Source organism: Cyrtonyx montezumae, unplaced genomic scaffold, assembly GCF_038088225.1.
Source record: "Cyrtonyx montezumae isolate F1298 unplaced genomic scaffold, pur_monq_1.0 scaffold_3, whole genome shotgun sequence".
Lineage (NCBI taxonomy): Eukaryota > Metazoa > Chordata > Aves > Galliformes > Odontophoridae > Cyrtonyx > Cyrtonyx montezumae.
In genome coordinates this window covers 86,196,153-86,212,019 of record NW_027072034.1, presented here as the reverse complement: position 1 = coordinate 86,212,019, position 15,867 = coordinate 86,196,153, and the positions used below count along the sequence as shown (strand labels likewise).

The 15,867-nt window shown below is 47.6% G+C and overlaps 1 protein-coding gene across 1 annotated transcript; it reads right to left on the bottom strand.

The window, feature by feature from the left end:
- Nucleotides 1-142: 142 nt before the first annotated feature.
- CLSTN3 (calsyntenin 3) lies at nucleotides 143-15,777 on the bottom strand. The gene is made up of 18 exons (XM_065742175.1): nucleotides 15,549-15,777; nucleotides 12,892-13,014; nucleotides 11,747-11,942; nucleotides 11,065-11,273; nucleotides 10,604-10,753; nucleotides 9,648-9,833; nucleotides 8,941-9,210; nucleotides 8,600-8,712; nucleotides 8,358-8,520; nucleotides 6,602-6,658; nucleotides 5,700-5,857; nucleotides 5,369-5,517; nucleotides 4,707-4,933; nucleotides 3,272-3,442; nucleotides 2,568-2,713; nucleotides 2,300-2,435; nucleotides 605-822; nucleotides 143-520 (listed from the first exon to the last, which is right to left on the bottom strand). The coding sequence occupies exons 1-18, from the start codon at nucleotides 15,775-15,777 to the stop codon at nucleotides 350-352; spliced, it is 3,072 nt and encodes a 1,023-aa protein (XP_065598247.1). The 3' UTR covers nucleotides 143-349.
- Between the last annotated feature and the right edge of the window lie 90 nt (nucleotides 15,778-15,867).

The following is a 15,867-nucleotide window of genomic DNA, read 5'->3' as shown; positions in this document are numbered from 1 at the left end:
ATATATATAATATCTGGGGAGGGGTTGTGAGAGACCCCACTCTTGAGCAGTGTGGCTGGCTCCTCCTTCCACATTTCTGTTCTTTCCAGGCCCCTCCTTCCTCATAGTTTGAACTGTGCCATGGTCATGTGCGAGTGCCCAAATACGTGTCTCCAGAGAGCCAAATAGGGGGAGGGTCAATCATAGGGAATGTCCACAATGAGAATGGCAGAAGACAAAGGAATGTGGGAGGCAAAAATGACATGAGGGAGGAGAACATGTACAAGGTGGGAGAAGAAGGAGGTTAAAGACACCTCTTCCTTCCAGCCGTATGTTTTGGAGGATCCATCGGACAGATGTTTTAAAGCTCCTAATAGCGGTGAGCACTGTCATTTTTGCCAATGATGTGCCGGTCATCCATGTCATTGCTGTCTGGGGAGTCAGGTGTCTCCGAATCGCTGCTGTCATCATCTTCCTCCATGCCCTTACCTGCTCTACCCTCGCAGTTTTCTGCAGCCCTCTCCTGACAGCCCTGGTAGGACTGGAGAGATGAGACTATCGTAAGAGGAAGACTCTGGCAGCCCAGCTGTACCCCCCAGCCCAGGTTCCTGTGGCTGCTCCTCACCTCCATGGGGTTCACAATGATGGTGAGGGCTGAGTCGTCCCAGAACAAGTCGCTGTCTTTGCTGCCGGTGCCTGCGTGTCCCCCTGCAGCATCCCCAGGGGCCTCTTGCCCCATTCCCTGTTGGTGCAGGGAGTGGATGCGCAGGATGCCCAGGATCACCAAGAGCGCCAGGAAGCCCACACACACCACAATGATGATAGTGGCTGCACTGGGGACCACTTAGGAGAAAAAAAAGGAGAACGTGGTTACACACTGTCACGTAAATGTGTTTCTGACCTGACCCGCACCCAGCCTGCAGGAATAGAAGTTGTTGGGCATAATGTAGGATTTGGGTCTAGGTAGGAGTACGTCCTGGCTTTTCTGCTCCCTTGGGTACAGGTGATTCCTGCCTTTTGCTGCTGTACCCTTGCTCAGTGTTTCCCAATATGTGTAGGTCTAGGTGTTCGCTAGTGTCAGGCCTGCCTGTAGACTCTGCTTAGCTTCAGAAGTCACCAGACTATGTCAAAAAGCAGTTGTTTGTGTTTTCTCCTTGGGAAAGAGAGAGGTGTGTGGTGGGAAGAGACTGCAAGGGAACAAGGATGATTTCATAGTGTGATTTCTTTGTGACCAGTAGATGAAAAACCAAAATAAGTCTGCTTTTGCACATGGGACAGACTGCTATGACAGCCTTCTAATATAATGCCACAGTCAAAGCCTGGTTTCTCCACAGGATAAAAGTTGAAATTCATCTAAGAGTCTTAGCCCAGCCCTCACCTTCTCTGTTCTAGGCCTGTAGGTCAAGCCCTGAGTCCCCAGATAAATCCCTTTCCTGGAAAATTTAACTCAAGCATGCCATGTTTTTGTTCTGGGTAGCTCTATATAGTACGGACAACTTTTCCTTTTGCTTCTGCTGTAATCAAGCAGAGCTGGGGAAGGGAGCAGCAAAGGGTGATATTTGGTGTTCTCTACAGGCTGTCCTTGTAGTGATTCAGTTCCAGCTGCAGGACTGGATCAGTTTTGGGTAAGCTGCTGCAGAAAGCTGCAGCAAAAGCTAGAACAAAAGGCACTTTTTATGTTCCCTATAGCAGGGAGCCAAACCCAGCATAGGATCCTAGAGCTTTAATAGCCTCAAAAGAGCCAATTAGACTGCTGCCATGTTTGTGGCATAGGGCTGGCAGTACAAACCAACAAATCTATCTAGCTTTCAGCCTTCTCTACTTTGTTTTGGGAGCAAGAATACTTATCTTACTTGTGTGGTGCACTCTCCTGTATTTTTCTGCCTTTGCTGATCACCACCTCCCATCTCCTTATTAGAGTAGAGGCAGTCTTGGTTCTCTTGTTTCACTGCTGCTGATGAAGCTTCTTTTTGAAAATAGTATTACACAGCCCTGCATAGCAACGTTTGCAAGATGCACAAGTGAAATAGTACCAGCTTATCGTTGTTCTTTTTAGACTTTCTCAATTAGAGATTTCAGACTGCTTCTGTATCAAGAAAGCAAAACACCTGAGGAGAAGGATTGTTGCAGCAAGCTCTAAGACATGGTTTGAACCCATATTGCAGTGCATTTTCTGATGAAGAGTGGGGCAACAGTGTGAGAACTCAATCAAAATGCATATGTGAAGGCTGAAAGGAATCCTCTGTTCCAAGTTCTAACAGAATGCCAGAAAATAAACATCCTGACCTAAAAGAATAAAATCAAAAGACGTGTTACATACTAGGGTTGTTATGGGTGCTTGCCAAGCTGTGGCCAGATAGCTCTGGAGGTAAATGATGACCTCGGTGTATAAACTGCTGGGAATTCAGCATATGGTTAGGATGAGCAGCTTGGTTCATGTTGTGGAGGACATTCATCTGCAGAAAGATCAGAGTGAGAAATATTTAACCCTGTGTTCATTGTGATAGTCTATATTGGGTGCATTTCTGTTCACAGTGTTCTCACTGTGCATGTACAGACACCCATGTGTGCATGCATTGATCTTGTACCTCAACAGAAAACTCATTGCTGGAATAACGTCCATTCATCTCGGTGCAGGACAGGTGGAACTTCCTCTCATAAAGAGCAGCACCACGGTTGATGTGGTATGAGACCTGGCGTAGTATTTCCTCGTAAACTGCAATGCTCTCTACCCCTGAGTCCAAGAAGAGAGAATTGGAGGGGGATCAAAGAGCTCCTGCTTAAAAATCATTTGGTATCAACCCTTTAACAACTAGGAGCTACAGAATAATCCAAGGCTGGGTTCATAAATTCTGGAAAGGACCACGGCTGAAGCTGTCTGTGGTGAAAGCCCAGTTTGCACTTCTGAGGCACGCGGAAGGGAAGGTGCCTTGTTAAATTCTGTAGTGTATATAGGCAATGCACCAGTTAACAACCTGGGGGATAAGCTGTCCCCTGTTATGTCATGCAAAATACTACTGGCATCTAAGAACATGAGCCCTCATAGACAATGGGAGTAAATAAGGAGGGGTGATACAAGCCTGAAGCAGAGCTCAGACTCCCATGTCCTAGCACTGGGTGCAGGAAGAGTAAGCTTCCTAAAGGAAACAGCCTGGGACTTCAATAGCCAGGAGTTCAAATGTTTATAGCTCACAAAGTACACCAATGCACTGAGTTAAGTGTTCCCCCACTGATGCCTGACAGATAGTGAAAGGGGCATAAATAGATAGGTGCAGCAAAGGAGAGGACATACCTGTGATGGTGAGGTAGGCAGAAGTGTTAACAAGCTCCAGGCCCTGCTGTTGCAGCAGTGCCCCATCCAGGAGCAGATATTCCCTCTCTGGGTCCAAGTCATCTCCTACCAATGAGATCTCGCAGCCATCCAGGTTGTGCACAATCTCATCTGACATTCGTGTGTCTGTCACTGAAAGGCCAAAGGAAAGAAGACAGGGCCACAAAGCCAGTCAGCCATTAACAAAGCCAGGCATCAGAGTGATAGCCTCTTAAAAGAACTTTTAAGTAACAGTTTCTCTTTCTCTGGCTAGCACTTACCTTGAGTAAAATCAGAGTTAGTCTATTTACTCGTTGGAAGAGTCCCCTCTGATCCTAATTACATTATTTAACCATGTAAGAAAGTTGCTTATATTTTAGATCAAGATACTGTTATGGAACTGACTCACATCTCAGCTGTAAAGGGCTGTTGGCAATGGTGGTGTTAAAATTATGAACAACTGTACCACGCATTCCCAGACCTTGAGTGCTTTTGAAAGCTTTCCCTCCTCACAACTGCTGGTAACCAAGTTTCAGATTTTATCTTATTTAAAATGACAAGCAGTTTTGAAGACTAACTACATTCAGCAGGGCCGAGATCGACGTTCTCTAGGTCAAGAACCTCAAGCTGCTGATCATAAAACTGTGAGCAAAAAAAAATCCTGTTAGCAGAAGAAATACAATTTAAATGAAAATATGTGGAGGATGAAGTGCAGAGAAAGTGAGGATGATGGAGAGAACTGAGGGCAGAGATACTCAAGGCGTAAAGAAACTAACTGGGGAATTCTTAGGAACAAGTGATGCAGAAAGAGATCACAGAATCACAGAATATCCTGAGCTGGAAGGGACTAAATGAGAGTCATCAGTTCCAACTTGTGATCCACAAAGAGCAGCTTAATTGTTAAACCATATATCTACAAGCATCGCCCAAATGCTTCTTTAATGACGACAGGCCTGAGGTCATGACTGCTGCCCTGGGGGGCCTGTTCCAGTGCCCAACCACTCCCTCAGTGAAAAGCCTTTTCCTTATTCCCAACCTGACACTCTCCTGTATAGCTTTGGGAGGGGACCAGAAATAAGGGAAGCAGGAGGAAGTGCAGAAGTGGTAAGGGAACAGCCAGGAAGAACATCTGGTGATGGATTCAATAAGGGGAAATGTAGGTAAAATGTAAAAGGGATTAGGAATGAATAGCATGGGAAAAGAAGAAGAGAGTGAGGCAAGGAACTGGGTGAATTGAAAAAGTACAGGGAGGAGCAGAGAGGGATAAGAACTGATTAGCCTACATATTAACAGACAATGCCTTGCTTCTGTATTTGTAAACTCTTTTCTGTTCCGAGTACAACTATGAGCTCTCCTTCTTCTTCAGAATAGCAACTTGCAGGTCTTTCCATTCTGTTTCTCCCTGTACTCCACTCACCAGTACCATGCCAATTCTCATCCTTCTTGGCCTCCACCTGGTGAGAAATAGAGCAGGTAATCTGGAGGTTGGGGAAAAGGGGGACTCCATCAGGAGCCTCAAAGTCTGATGCAGGATGAGCAAAGTGGGCAGTGCCACTCAACAGGATCTGGGGAGCATCAGGCTGTAGCACCACAACATAACCTTCAACGTCAGGAATGGAGACACATGATTCTTCACTGAAACACCTGAAGGAGAGAAACAGAAAGCATCAATTAGCCCACGCTCCCACCAACATCTCACAGGACTGTTCCTTGCCTATTATGGGCAGTGGAGGGAATTTTTTTTTGTGGTTATCTTCTAAAAGATTCCCTGTGGCCTGCTGTGCAAGACAGAGAGGTGTGGTAGGAATCGCTGGATTTCAGGTGACTTGGTCACACCCACACACCACAAAGAAAATTAAAAACAGCCCACATGTCTGGAACACCATCAGCAAAGGCAGAAGTTCTGCTCCCTAGTACTCTAGGAAACCAGTATTAAAGTACCCAAATGGATAATTTCATAGTTGTTTTCAGGAATACGCTCACTCATTTCGAGACTACCAATTAGAATTTAAATACAAGGCGAGGGAGTGTAATGTTAGTCAAAAGAGAGGTAGGAGAAGAGCTGCTTTATCTACTCACTTGACAGCAGTAGTGAGCCTGAGTGGCCGGACTCCAGGAGTAGCAAAGCGCAGTGAATTCATGTAAGCCACATGCTGGATTGCGTGGTTGAAAGTTTCCACATCGTCACCCTCCAAAGTGAGCAAGGACTGAGAGGGGTTCACATGAACCTACAGGTGAACAAGAAGAAAATACTCAGGATTCCTTATCAAGTGCCAACACCCTAGGCTAAGAGAGACACAGAGGAGAAAGGTGGGGAGCTATCTGAGGTGGCAGAACAGGCAAAGTCCAGGGAAGCAAGGCTAGGGAGGAGAGTGGAAGAGACCCATGCAAGCTGGGCAGATGGGCGTACCTTCATCCCTTTGCCCAGACTGTCGAAGTCACTGTAATCAAGCCCCTCACGGCAGGCATACAGGCATTCAATAACCTCCCGGCTCTCCAAGCTACCAGGGCGCACAGTGAAGCCAGCCAAGTAACCATGGAAGTAGTGGTGTATCAACAGAGGATCTCCTGAGGGAAACATGGGACGTGGAGGGAGTGAGAGACACAGTGAGGAAGAAAACAAAGACAACAAAAAAATGTGAGGGACACACAGTTGTTAAAGTAGACAGAGACAGGGGTGCATGGGGCATGGAAGAGCAAAGACAATGAAAGCAACAATGTGAGGTACATACAGATGTTAGGGGAGGTAGGAGAGAACACAGGGGTATACAGGACATGGAAAAGCAAAGATAACAAAAAGATGAATGATACTGCAGATGATAATTTTTTGAATTCCAGATGGAGGAAAGACCAACAGAAAGACCAGGGCAGTGAGAGACAGGTAGCATAGAGAAGTTTCTGCCACACCGCTGAATGCCAGATGGAAACAATTTCTTGTCCCCTTCTCAGTCCTGTGAGGGCTTTAAAAAAAACTGTCTGTTCCACAGATAGTTAGGGATGAGGTGACATCTCTTGATGTCTCCAATGGCTACTGTGTTCTTCAGCTTTAATGACCAGACATGAGGACACTTTCTCCACATGAAAAGCATACCCTATTTCTCAAAGCAGGATGTAGTCCTATCAGCATTTTCATGCTCTACCAAAATCAAGCTGCCAAGGACCAGTCTGCCAGAAGATAAGGGGTTTCCTCCCAAGATGGTGGGAGGTGGATGGACAAGATCAAGGAGCTGTATGAGGAAGGCACCATGCAAAAAGTGATACGGTCATGCACAGTGAAGAGGAGAAAAGAACCACCTTCTTTCTTTTCCATACCTTGTACAGTATCAGTGGAATTCTCATTTCCTTTGTTTTTCTCCTTGTTTTTCTCCTCTGCAAAAGGAGAATGAGCAATTACATACTGGAAGAGGGCAGTTACAGGATTAGGCAGGTCTCTATGTAAGTGCCTGCATCAGCCAGTGCTGGACGAATGAACAGCTCTGGAGTCATGCAAAACAGTGCACCCTTCAACCCTACAGACAGCATTCCACAAATGAAAGAGAGTGGTGTCCCTTTCATGAAGGGGATGGTAAGACTGTATCAAGATAGTATAGGGTTTACTTTTCCTCCTTTCCCCATAATATCTACTCTAAGAATTAAGTGACTTCCATTTATGGAACACAGTCCTTGCCATGTCCTCAGTTAGCCATGTTCTGAGCATCCCTTTGAAACTCAGGCAGCTTCAGGATGGTGATTCAAATTGATTAATATTTGCTGATCACAAAAGACCAATAGAGAACATCAAGCTGTGGGGAGATCCCTGAGCACGAAAAAGCAGGACTACAGTAAAGGTTTGACCTTGCTAGCAATTTCTGCTGGAGTGAAGGCAAGGAGCAGGGAAATTCCTTAGTTCTGTACTGCTCCAGTCTCATAGGAAGACTGAAAGACCTGGACAATGTCTTTGTAGTCCTAACATCTCCATAGAAACAGTTTTAATCTGTTAATGGATTAACTATGTTCCTAATATGATCTTTATCCTCCAATAGAACTCCTGTACACAATGATTTGTGACTTCTCTGCATAGAACCTCACAACACACAAATCACCGTCAATACAGCCAGTAGCATAAATAATACCCCTGCTCTCTGGTGAAGAGCTTTGACAGAAAGGACATCACCTGAATGATGTTTCAACTTTACACTGCATGAAAGCTAGTTAACTGTCACAAGTTCTACTACTGCTGCCCAGGAAGCCACCATTGATACTCACTCCTGAGCTATTATTACCATGGCATGGTATTATGGCTTACTTCGTAAGGAGGGAAGGAGCAACAATGGCTTTGGTGCCAAGGTGACAAGACGGCTGCAGGTAGTTTGCTTAATTTAGTAATGGACAGCATTTTTCACCTAGATTCATAGATTCATAGGTACATTAGGTTGGAAAGGACCTACAAGATCATCTAGTCCAACCATCCTCCTATCACCATCCCTACCCACTGAACTACTAAACCAAATCCCTTAGCACCTCATCTAAACGCTTCTTGAACAGCGCTAGGGATGGTGCCTCAACCACCTCCCTAGGCAGGCCATTCCAGTGCCTGACCACTCTTTCAGAAAAAAAATGTTTCCTCAGGTCTAATCTAAATCTTCCCCGTTGCAACTTGTGGCCATTCCCTCTCGTCCTGTCATTATTTATCAGGGAGAAAAGGCCCACCCCCTCCTCACCACAACCCCCCTTCAGGAAGTAATAGAGTGCAATAAGGTCTCCTCTGAGCCTCCTCTTCTCCAGACTAAACAATCCCAGCTCCCTCAGCCGCTCCTCATAAGACTTGTGCTCCAGACCCCTCACCAGTTTTGTTGCCCTTCTCTGAACACGCCCCAGGGCTTCAATGTCCTTCTTGTAGTGAGGGGCCCAAAACTGAACACAGTACTCGAGGTGCGGCCTCACCAGAGCTGAGTACAGGGGGATGATCACCTCCCTGCTCCTGCTGGCTACACTATTTCTAATACAGGCACTACTTCTAATACACCTCTTCTGCCTCTCCCTTCACTTCCCATACAAAAAGAGCAAGGCTCAGGGAGTGGGCACTCACCGGTCCAGCAGGCTCCAATCATGAGTGAGGGTTCTGGCCGTGGGGGATGAATGAGGCCATTGTCATGGATGAGGGCAGGGTCATAAGAGACACCATCCACGTAGAGTGTGACAGTTGGAAATTCAAGGTTGAGGGCATAATGGTGCCATTCATCATCACAGACCTGTGGTAGACAGCAGAAGAAGGGGTCAGCAAGGGGAAGGAGAAGAAAGAACACTGGCAAGAAGTAAACGCTTCCTTACCTGCTCAAGCTTCCAGAGGAACTTCACAGGCCTTGCACTCTCCAGCAATGGCCAGTAGAGGAAAGCAATTCGGCAGCCATGAACAGACAGAGAGTAATGCGAGTAGCCGTCCTCTGCCAGGGGACAAGCACAAGGCATTATGCATCACACTTCAAAGCAATCTCACTAGCCAGAACCCAAAAACACATAATAGCCTGCACGACTGGCACTCAGCACCATGTGTTCACAGTGGGTCTGAATGCCCCCAGAAGAAGCTATGTGGAGGGTCCTGCTCTGGGACACGGGGATTTCCACCTGCAGGGACAATGCCTTCTAACAAGTCCCCAGGAAAAGTGTCTCACCGCTCTGTACTGTACTGCAGATCACTGTCTCCTCCTCCCGCCTGCCTTTGCTGGGCACCACAGCATGTTTCATCCACACAGACAGGGTGAAGTGGTCACTCAGCCCCTCATGGGCATTCAGCCCATTCATGACAGGCACTTGGGCAGCCTGGCTGCCATTGAACCAGTAGATGAGGCTGCTGTCCTGGCTGTAGTGCACTGAGAGCCGTGCAGTCCAGTTTGCCGTGGGGCTAGGCACAGGCAGCAGGTCAATCTCCCCTGAGGCAGCACCTACCAAGAACAGAAAGAATCAAGAGTCAGTAGTACAGAAGTCTGAGAAGCGTGGGAACTGGGGCACGGAAGAAATGGGTGGTATAGGGCTCATTGTAACATCCCAGAGTACAGAGAGGAAGAATGGCCTATAGGTTTCCTCCTGTTTGGAGAAGGATGGTGATTTTTCCATTTGTGTGAAGGAAGTCCCACAGACTCTGCATAATGAGCCAACACACAGAAATCTCTGGCTTCCCAGTAAGGAAAGCACAGGGAGCCCCTTGCAAATACAGGCAGGGTGCTCACTGTTCCTCAGCACAGCCTGTGAGCTAAGTGTCCTCACAGCTCCGCTGACCACAGCAGGCAGGAGGAATGTGTTCTAGAAATTCTGTTGTGTGAGGTGCAGGGGTATTGCTCTAAATCCCTTCAGGGAAATGGGTAGGAAAGAATCAATTCACCGCAGAGTTTGCGTAGTGACTTCTCAGAGTAGTTATCCCGGTCACAGCCCTTAGCCACATGGTTTGTCTGCAGTTCCACCATGGCCTGGATATTCCACAGGGGCTCATCACAGGTCTCCAGGTGAATGCTAGGAAATAGTGCAAGGCTGCCTGCACCCGGTGTGTACTCAATCCTCTTGTTCCAGCCTAATGAAGAACAGTGAGAGTGAGGAGGGTTAGGTCCTGCCGTGAGATCAAGTTCTCCTGCTTGAGAATTTGGTGTACACAGGTGGCATCTATGCACCAGCCCATCAGCAAAGAGATTTTTGGCCCTTTCTTCATTGAACATCAACTTTATACAGCTGGCATCAGTGCAAGAAAATTTCCTGGAAGCACAGATTGTCCAAATTCTCATCTTCTACAGCTACTGTCATTGTAGTAACACTCCCTTTATTTTCAGCCTCTCTTTATCAGGTCGACTAGATATTTAGCAGTATTGATTCTACTGACATAAATCAATTTTTAAACGCACAGCACCACTGGAAAAAAACAAAGCTCCTCAAGGTGAGCATCCCCGAAATCCACATTTTCCCCACCCCTGGAGGTGTTCAAGGCCAGGTTAGATAGGCGCATGGGAAGCCTGATCTAGTGGGTGGCAATCCTACCCATGGCAGGGGTATTGGAACTTAGGTGATCTTCCAACACAAGCCATCCTATAATTCCGTGATTCCATGAATACAGTCTATGAGCCTTATCAAATACAAAGAAGTTCACAGTAATCAAGGGAATAATTTTCCTCTGTCAGAATTGCCTTCCAGTAGCTCTGTGATACCTTAGATGCAATCACTGGTTTGGTGTCAGTATTTAACCATATACGTGCATATAAATTTATATATGTATATACAAATATTTTCAATAAGTAGGACTGAGTAGACTGGCATCAAGGGAAGACATAACTGTGTCTGGAGGTTTCATACCCTGCCAGCTGGGCTTGCAGGTGGGTTTCACCTGGATTTCCACTTCAGCATCATCAGATGCCCGCTTTTTTCCACAGTCATAGGCTGTTACTGTGAATTTGTAGACACGATCTCCGCTGTACTGAAGTTTCTCAGTGTTTTCAATGTTCCCTGGTTAACGAAATAAATCAATCAATGGAGAAGAAAGTCTCCTCAAACATATTGCCTCTAAAAACAACTCTGCTTTTTATCAGCTATAGAAACATCCAAAAAGAGGCTGAGCTCCCCCACAGTGCCACTCTGTAATATGCAGTGGCATCCCACAAAATGGCTGCTGCATCTCTGCACAAGGACAGAGAGATTAGCAGTGCTAGAGGAATCAAAGCTCATATATCTCAGCTCTGCCAGCATATGGGACTGGAAGAGGGAGAGCTAAGCAGGAAAGGGGAAGTGGTGTACTCATGGTAGTTTCAGATTCTTACCATCATTGTCAATCAGAAAGGGAATATTGGGGGTCAGGATCTCATAGTAACAGATCTGGCTGTACTGTGGTGAACAGTCTCCATCAATGGCCTCCACACGCAAGATGCGGTCATACAGCTTTCCCTCGGTCACTGCGACACGGTACAACTTTTCCACAAAGACAGGAGCAAACTCATTCACATCATTTACTCGAACATGCACTGTGGCCCTGAGGCAGAGAAACATCAATGAGAACTAATTAGCTGACTAGGAGCCATACACCACTTAGATTTTAGAGCAAGTAACTCTGTGTATCAGTCTGACTTCCAGATATCAAAGGCAAGAACAAAAAGATCTGGGTTTCAAAACAGCAATGTTCACATAGAAAAGCTTGTACAGTGTTTTTCCACCCCAGAGAAAAAGGGTGATAATGTCACCTGGACCTTTTCCTTGTGTGCAGCAACATGAGGCATCACTCCTAGACTCAGCAGTTAAGCAGCCCTTGCTTCTGGTGTATTAATTCACGTGACACAGATAGTGAACAGAACCATTTTGTTTGAGTCTTATTCACATGCTGAGTTACAGTATCAAGGCTAAAGAATAATTATTATGGCAATGGGAAGAGCTCCCACTACATTTTTCCTTTGTACTTCTGTGACAGATCACATTTTGTAATATGCATCTATGACTGCATGGACTTACTTGTGTGATTTTTTAGTGTTGGTTCCATCAGGTCCTTCTCCACAGTCATAAGCTTGGATGGTGAATGTGTGCTCCTTATGTGCTTCACAATCCACTGGTTCCTTGGCCCGGATCAACCCCTCACCTGTAGCTTTATCCAGGATCACAGCTTCAAAGGGCACCCCTGCCCCGTGGATCCTGAAGCCACAGATCTCACCTAGCACCCACGGGCAGAAAGGAAAAGGAGAATGAAGAAGACTGAGTGGAGTACAACATGCCTCCTTGCTTCCCACTGCCATATTTTATTCCTTTCTAACTTAGACTCTCCTTTCTCCTTTCTCCCTCGTTATCGTCTCCCATTTCGGAGCAGCTCTGATTCTCCGTGAGTTCCCCCGGTAGTTTAGTCATTAGTGGTGTAGATTGCCCTCTACCGGAGACCAACCCCACAACAAGAAGTCTTGCTCAGCACCGAGAAAGGCTTGAGGTGACAGACTTAAACTGTATGTGTCAGGGCTATACATTCAAGTATAGCTTAGACTGCCTCTCCATCCCACAGGGAGGCAAAACAGGTTGTGTATTTCAGACAGACATCCCACGAAATTCCACGATGTCTCATTCATCCCACATGGGATGTGTACATCTCCTCTGGGAACTACAGATAAGATCATCTAAATCCTAAAGTTCAGCTCACATGAGCCCTCTTTCCTCTCCCAAAGCTGATGGAGGTTGCAGGAGGAATCTCCGGACACAATCTAAGCAAGTACTAACAATACAAACCTCAAAGTAGCACTAAAGCATCATCTGTACTATCAGAGATTTGCGCTTCATGCAAGGGATGTGGAACTGCCAAGGAAGCGAGCCCTACCAGCTTCCTTCAGTCCTCACAGACACAGAGCTGTGCATGTGATCTTTGAAAATAGCAGAACTGCATCAAAAAGTAGCTGGCTCCACCCTCAGTTCCTCTCATAATGGAAACAGCTCACAGGATCCTAAATCAAGCTATGCCCAAATTGGCTCTAGACTACACCAGGGACCTTCTCTGGAACAAGGTTTAGAGGTAATCATTTCCTGAACAGAATCTAGTACGGGGATGAATGTGATCCTGCCTTTGCCTCCCTGGAGGTCTCTTCCTGCTCCCAACCTCCCCAGAGCTGGCACCAACATACCTGCATAGCGCAGAGGAGCATCTTTGTCCAGTGCAAACAGCGGCGGGTTGAGTAGGACTGTGTTGTCATTCTCCATGACGATGCCCTGATATTCAGCTTCAATCCAGGGTTTATGCTTATTTGCTGAGGTGAGTTTGGGTAAGGGATGGAGCATGGAAAAATATTAGCCAAAATGACAGACTCAGTAGAAAAAGAGCAGAATATCATGCAGCAGCATTTAGCAACCACCCCTCCCCACCTTTATCTCTAGAATAAAGGCTAAGGTAGACTGGGAAGAGGAAGCTACTTTTCTTCAGTTCTCTTCTACCTTTCCTGGAAGATGCCATCAGAAACAGTATGTTTCTTCTCACCTCCTCAATGCTCTCTTGTTAGAAGCATGTAGAGGGGTATTTGTGTACCCTGGAAAGCTGCGATAGTTTAAGAAATGAAATCAAGAGGCACAAGTATTCTGATTCTGGAGAGAGATTCCAAATGCTAAATACTTTAGATCACTGAAGCCATAAGTAAAGGATCCAGGAGATATCTTCCGTTGGGGTGTTCCCAGAAGACAAGTGCTACATTCAGCCATTATCATTCATGCCTTCCACCCTCTGTACTAAGGGTAAGGATCCACACATGTGCCCCCAGGTACATGTCCAGTCAGCTGCCCCATGTGTAAAATAAAATGCTGAGCCCCTTGCTTCCTCCTTCCCCATTCCATGGTGGGCACCATATTCCTTTGGCCCCTCCTTGCTGTTCCATTGGCTGTTGCCCAGCCAGGCTTGGCATGGAGGCAGCAGCCAGCCGGAGGCTCTGAAAAATGTCACAGGCCTAGAAATAGCAAATTAATCTTTATCACATAGGCTCCAGGGCAGGGAAAAGGAGAAATAAAGGAGGGAAAGGGCGGAGGCAAGTGAAGTAAAATCGTTATAAATTAAGAACCCCTCCCCCATGCCCACTCCCTGCCAAATGGACCTCAGAGATTATATTACATGTCCTAGTTACAAACCCCATTGCCAGATAATCCCCCACACTCCCACCCCCTGGAGAACGAGATTTATTACAACCAAACGATGCCGTGCACACAGCAAGGCTCAGAGCTGGTAGAGAGCAGGATACAGAGCTTTTCCCCTCAAGGGCACTACTTCCAGTATGGGAACTCATCCTCTGCAGTGCACATCGGCATGGCGTTTGTGTTGACTCAAGAGGGACAACGTCCCCTACAGTCAGTCTCTTTTGTACTTCAGCACCAAGGGGTGCTGCTGGAGCTTGGGTGGGCCAGTGGTGGGACTGCAATCAGAGTGGGTTGACCCAGCCAGGCAGAGCAGCCAGGTGTGGACTGGCATTTCTCTTCCACAGTATCGATTAACATTATAAAGCACTGCGTAGGAGATCCAGAAAAATATCCACCCTGCTCAGTATGCGGGAGGAATCTCTCCCATGTACAAACACCCACGTTTCGCTCCATCCCTCTTACTCTCACCAGACCCTATTCCGTCAGTTCCAGTTCGTGCACCTCCCCACTGAGGTGGGAACCCATAGCTACCAATGCCAAATATGCCCGGTTGCTGGGGTAACAAGCTGGTGGAAGAGACAGAAATCCTTTGCTGCATCCACCTGCACCTTGGGAATCACCAATTTGATTTCTTAGGAAATTATTTCTTGGAGATTAGTAATACATTTGAGGGATATTTTTAGGATGCAGACTCATACCATCTTCAAGAAAGCTCCTGAAAAGCTAAAATCAGTTGCCAAGGATGTGTACGTGTTTCAGAGCGTAATTTCTGAAACACAAAGAGAGAAAATACAGACTGTGAGGGGCCTGGCTTCACAACTAGTCCCCCCAGCACCAGAGCAACACAAATCAATGCCCCTGCTGGTACCAGTGCACACAGAGCATTGTGCTGCACCCTGCTTGTAGCCCCCAAGCACAGAAAGCACACCAAGCTGCAGCATTCCCAATGACCCCTGTGTCCCTCGCATGTTTCAGTTTCTCCCACCCCAACAGATTATTTTCTCCTGGATTCCCTGAAAATGAATTTCTTATGCCTGTGTCTACAGCCCCAGATCCAGTAACCTACATCTTCCTCCGTCACTCTGCGTCTGAGAACGTCTGCATCCAGCGTGTTAGAGCTGCGGGGTTTGGGCTCGGGCTTTTTTTTTTTTTTTTTTTGTCTTTTTGGTGTTGGGTTTTTCTTTTCTTTTTTTTTTTTTTTCCTTTTTTTCCTATTTAGCACATAAAGCGCTGTTTTATATAAGGCACCTTCACAGATAACACGTAACTGCTGCAACATTTCCCATTGACACGTTCTAGATGCATGGGCTGGAATGAGAAGATGGAGATAGGGGATGTGCTTCGGGGAGCACAAGGGTCTATGGAAATGCAACACGCTCCCTCTCGGCACGCTACGGGAGAAAAGCTAAACCCACACGGCAAGAACCGGCACGAAGCGAGCCAAGTGGGTGGAAAGGGGGCAAACGAAAAGCGAATGTTAAAATCAAAGGCTGTTGAAAAGGGAGGTGGTGGGAGATGGAGCCGGCACGGGGAAGGATGGTGAAAGGGCAGAGCGAGCCCCAGAGCCCGGGCGCCCAGAGCCCCAGCCGGGACTGTCGGGTGACAGCGGCGGCAGCGCGACCGCTCGGACCGCGGCGCTCCGTGCCCGCGGCGCTCCGCTCACCTTTGTTGGGGCAGCCGCCGGGCAGCGCGGCCCAGAGGCACAGCAGCGGCAGCAGGACGGCCGCGCGGGGCCGACGGCCTCCCATTGCGGCAGCGGCGGCGGCGGCGGCGGCTGCTGTTCGCGTCCCGCCCGGCGGTGCTGGACAGCGGCGGGCCCGGCCCGGCCCGGCCCACGCCCTCGCTCGGCGGCTCGGCGGCTCCGCTGCGGCCCCGCCCCGCCACTGCAGCATGACGTCACGGGCCGGGGCTGCGGGAGCGGCGGCCCCGGCTGCGGGCGGGAGGCGGGCGGAGGGGCGGGGGTGATTCACGCTCTCCCGCCC

Excerpts from the sequence above, each read along its gene's own strand:
- CLSTN3 (XM_065742175.1), bottom strand. The coding sequence starts at position 15,777 with ATGCTGCAGTGGCGGGGCGGGGCCGCAGCGGAGCCGCCGAGCCGCCGA. Across the intron at positions 4,934-5,368 it reads AGGCTCACTACTGCTGTCAA|GTGTTTCAGTGAAGAATCAT; the intron begins GTGAGTAGATAA and ends TCTCTCCTTCAG. Across the intron at positions 2,436-2,567 it reads GCAATGAGTTTTCTGTTGAG|ATGAATGTCCTCCACAACAT; the intron begins GTACAAGATCAA and ends ATCTTTCTGCAG.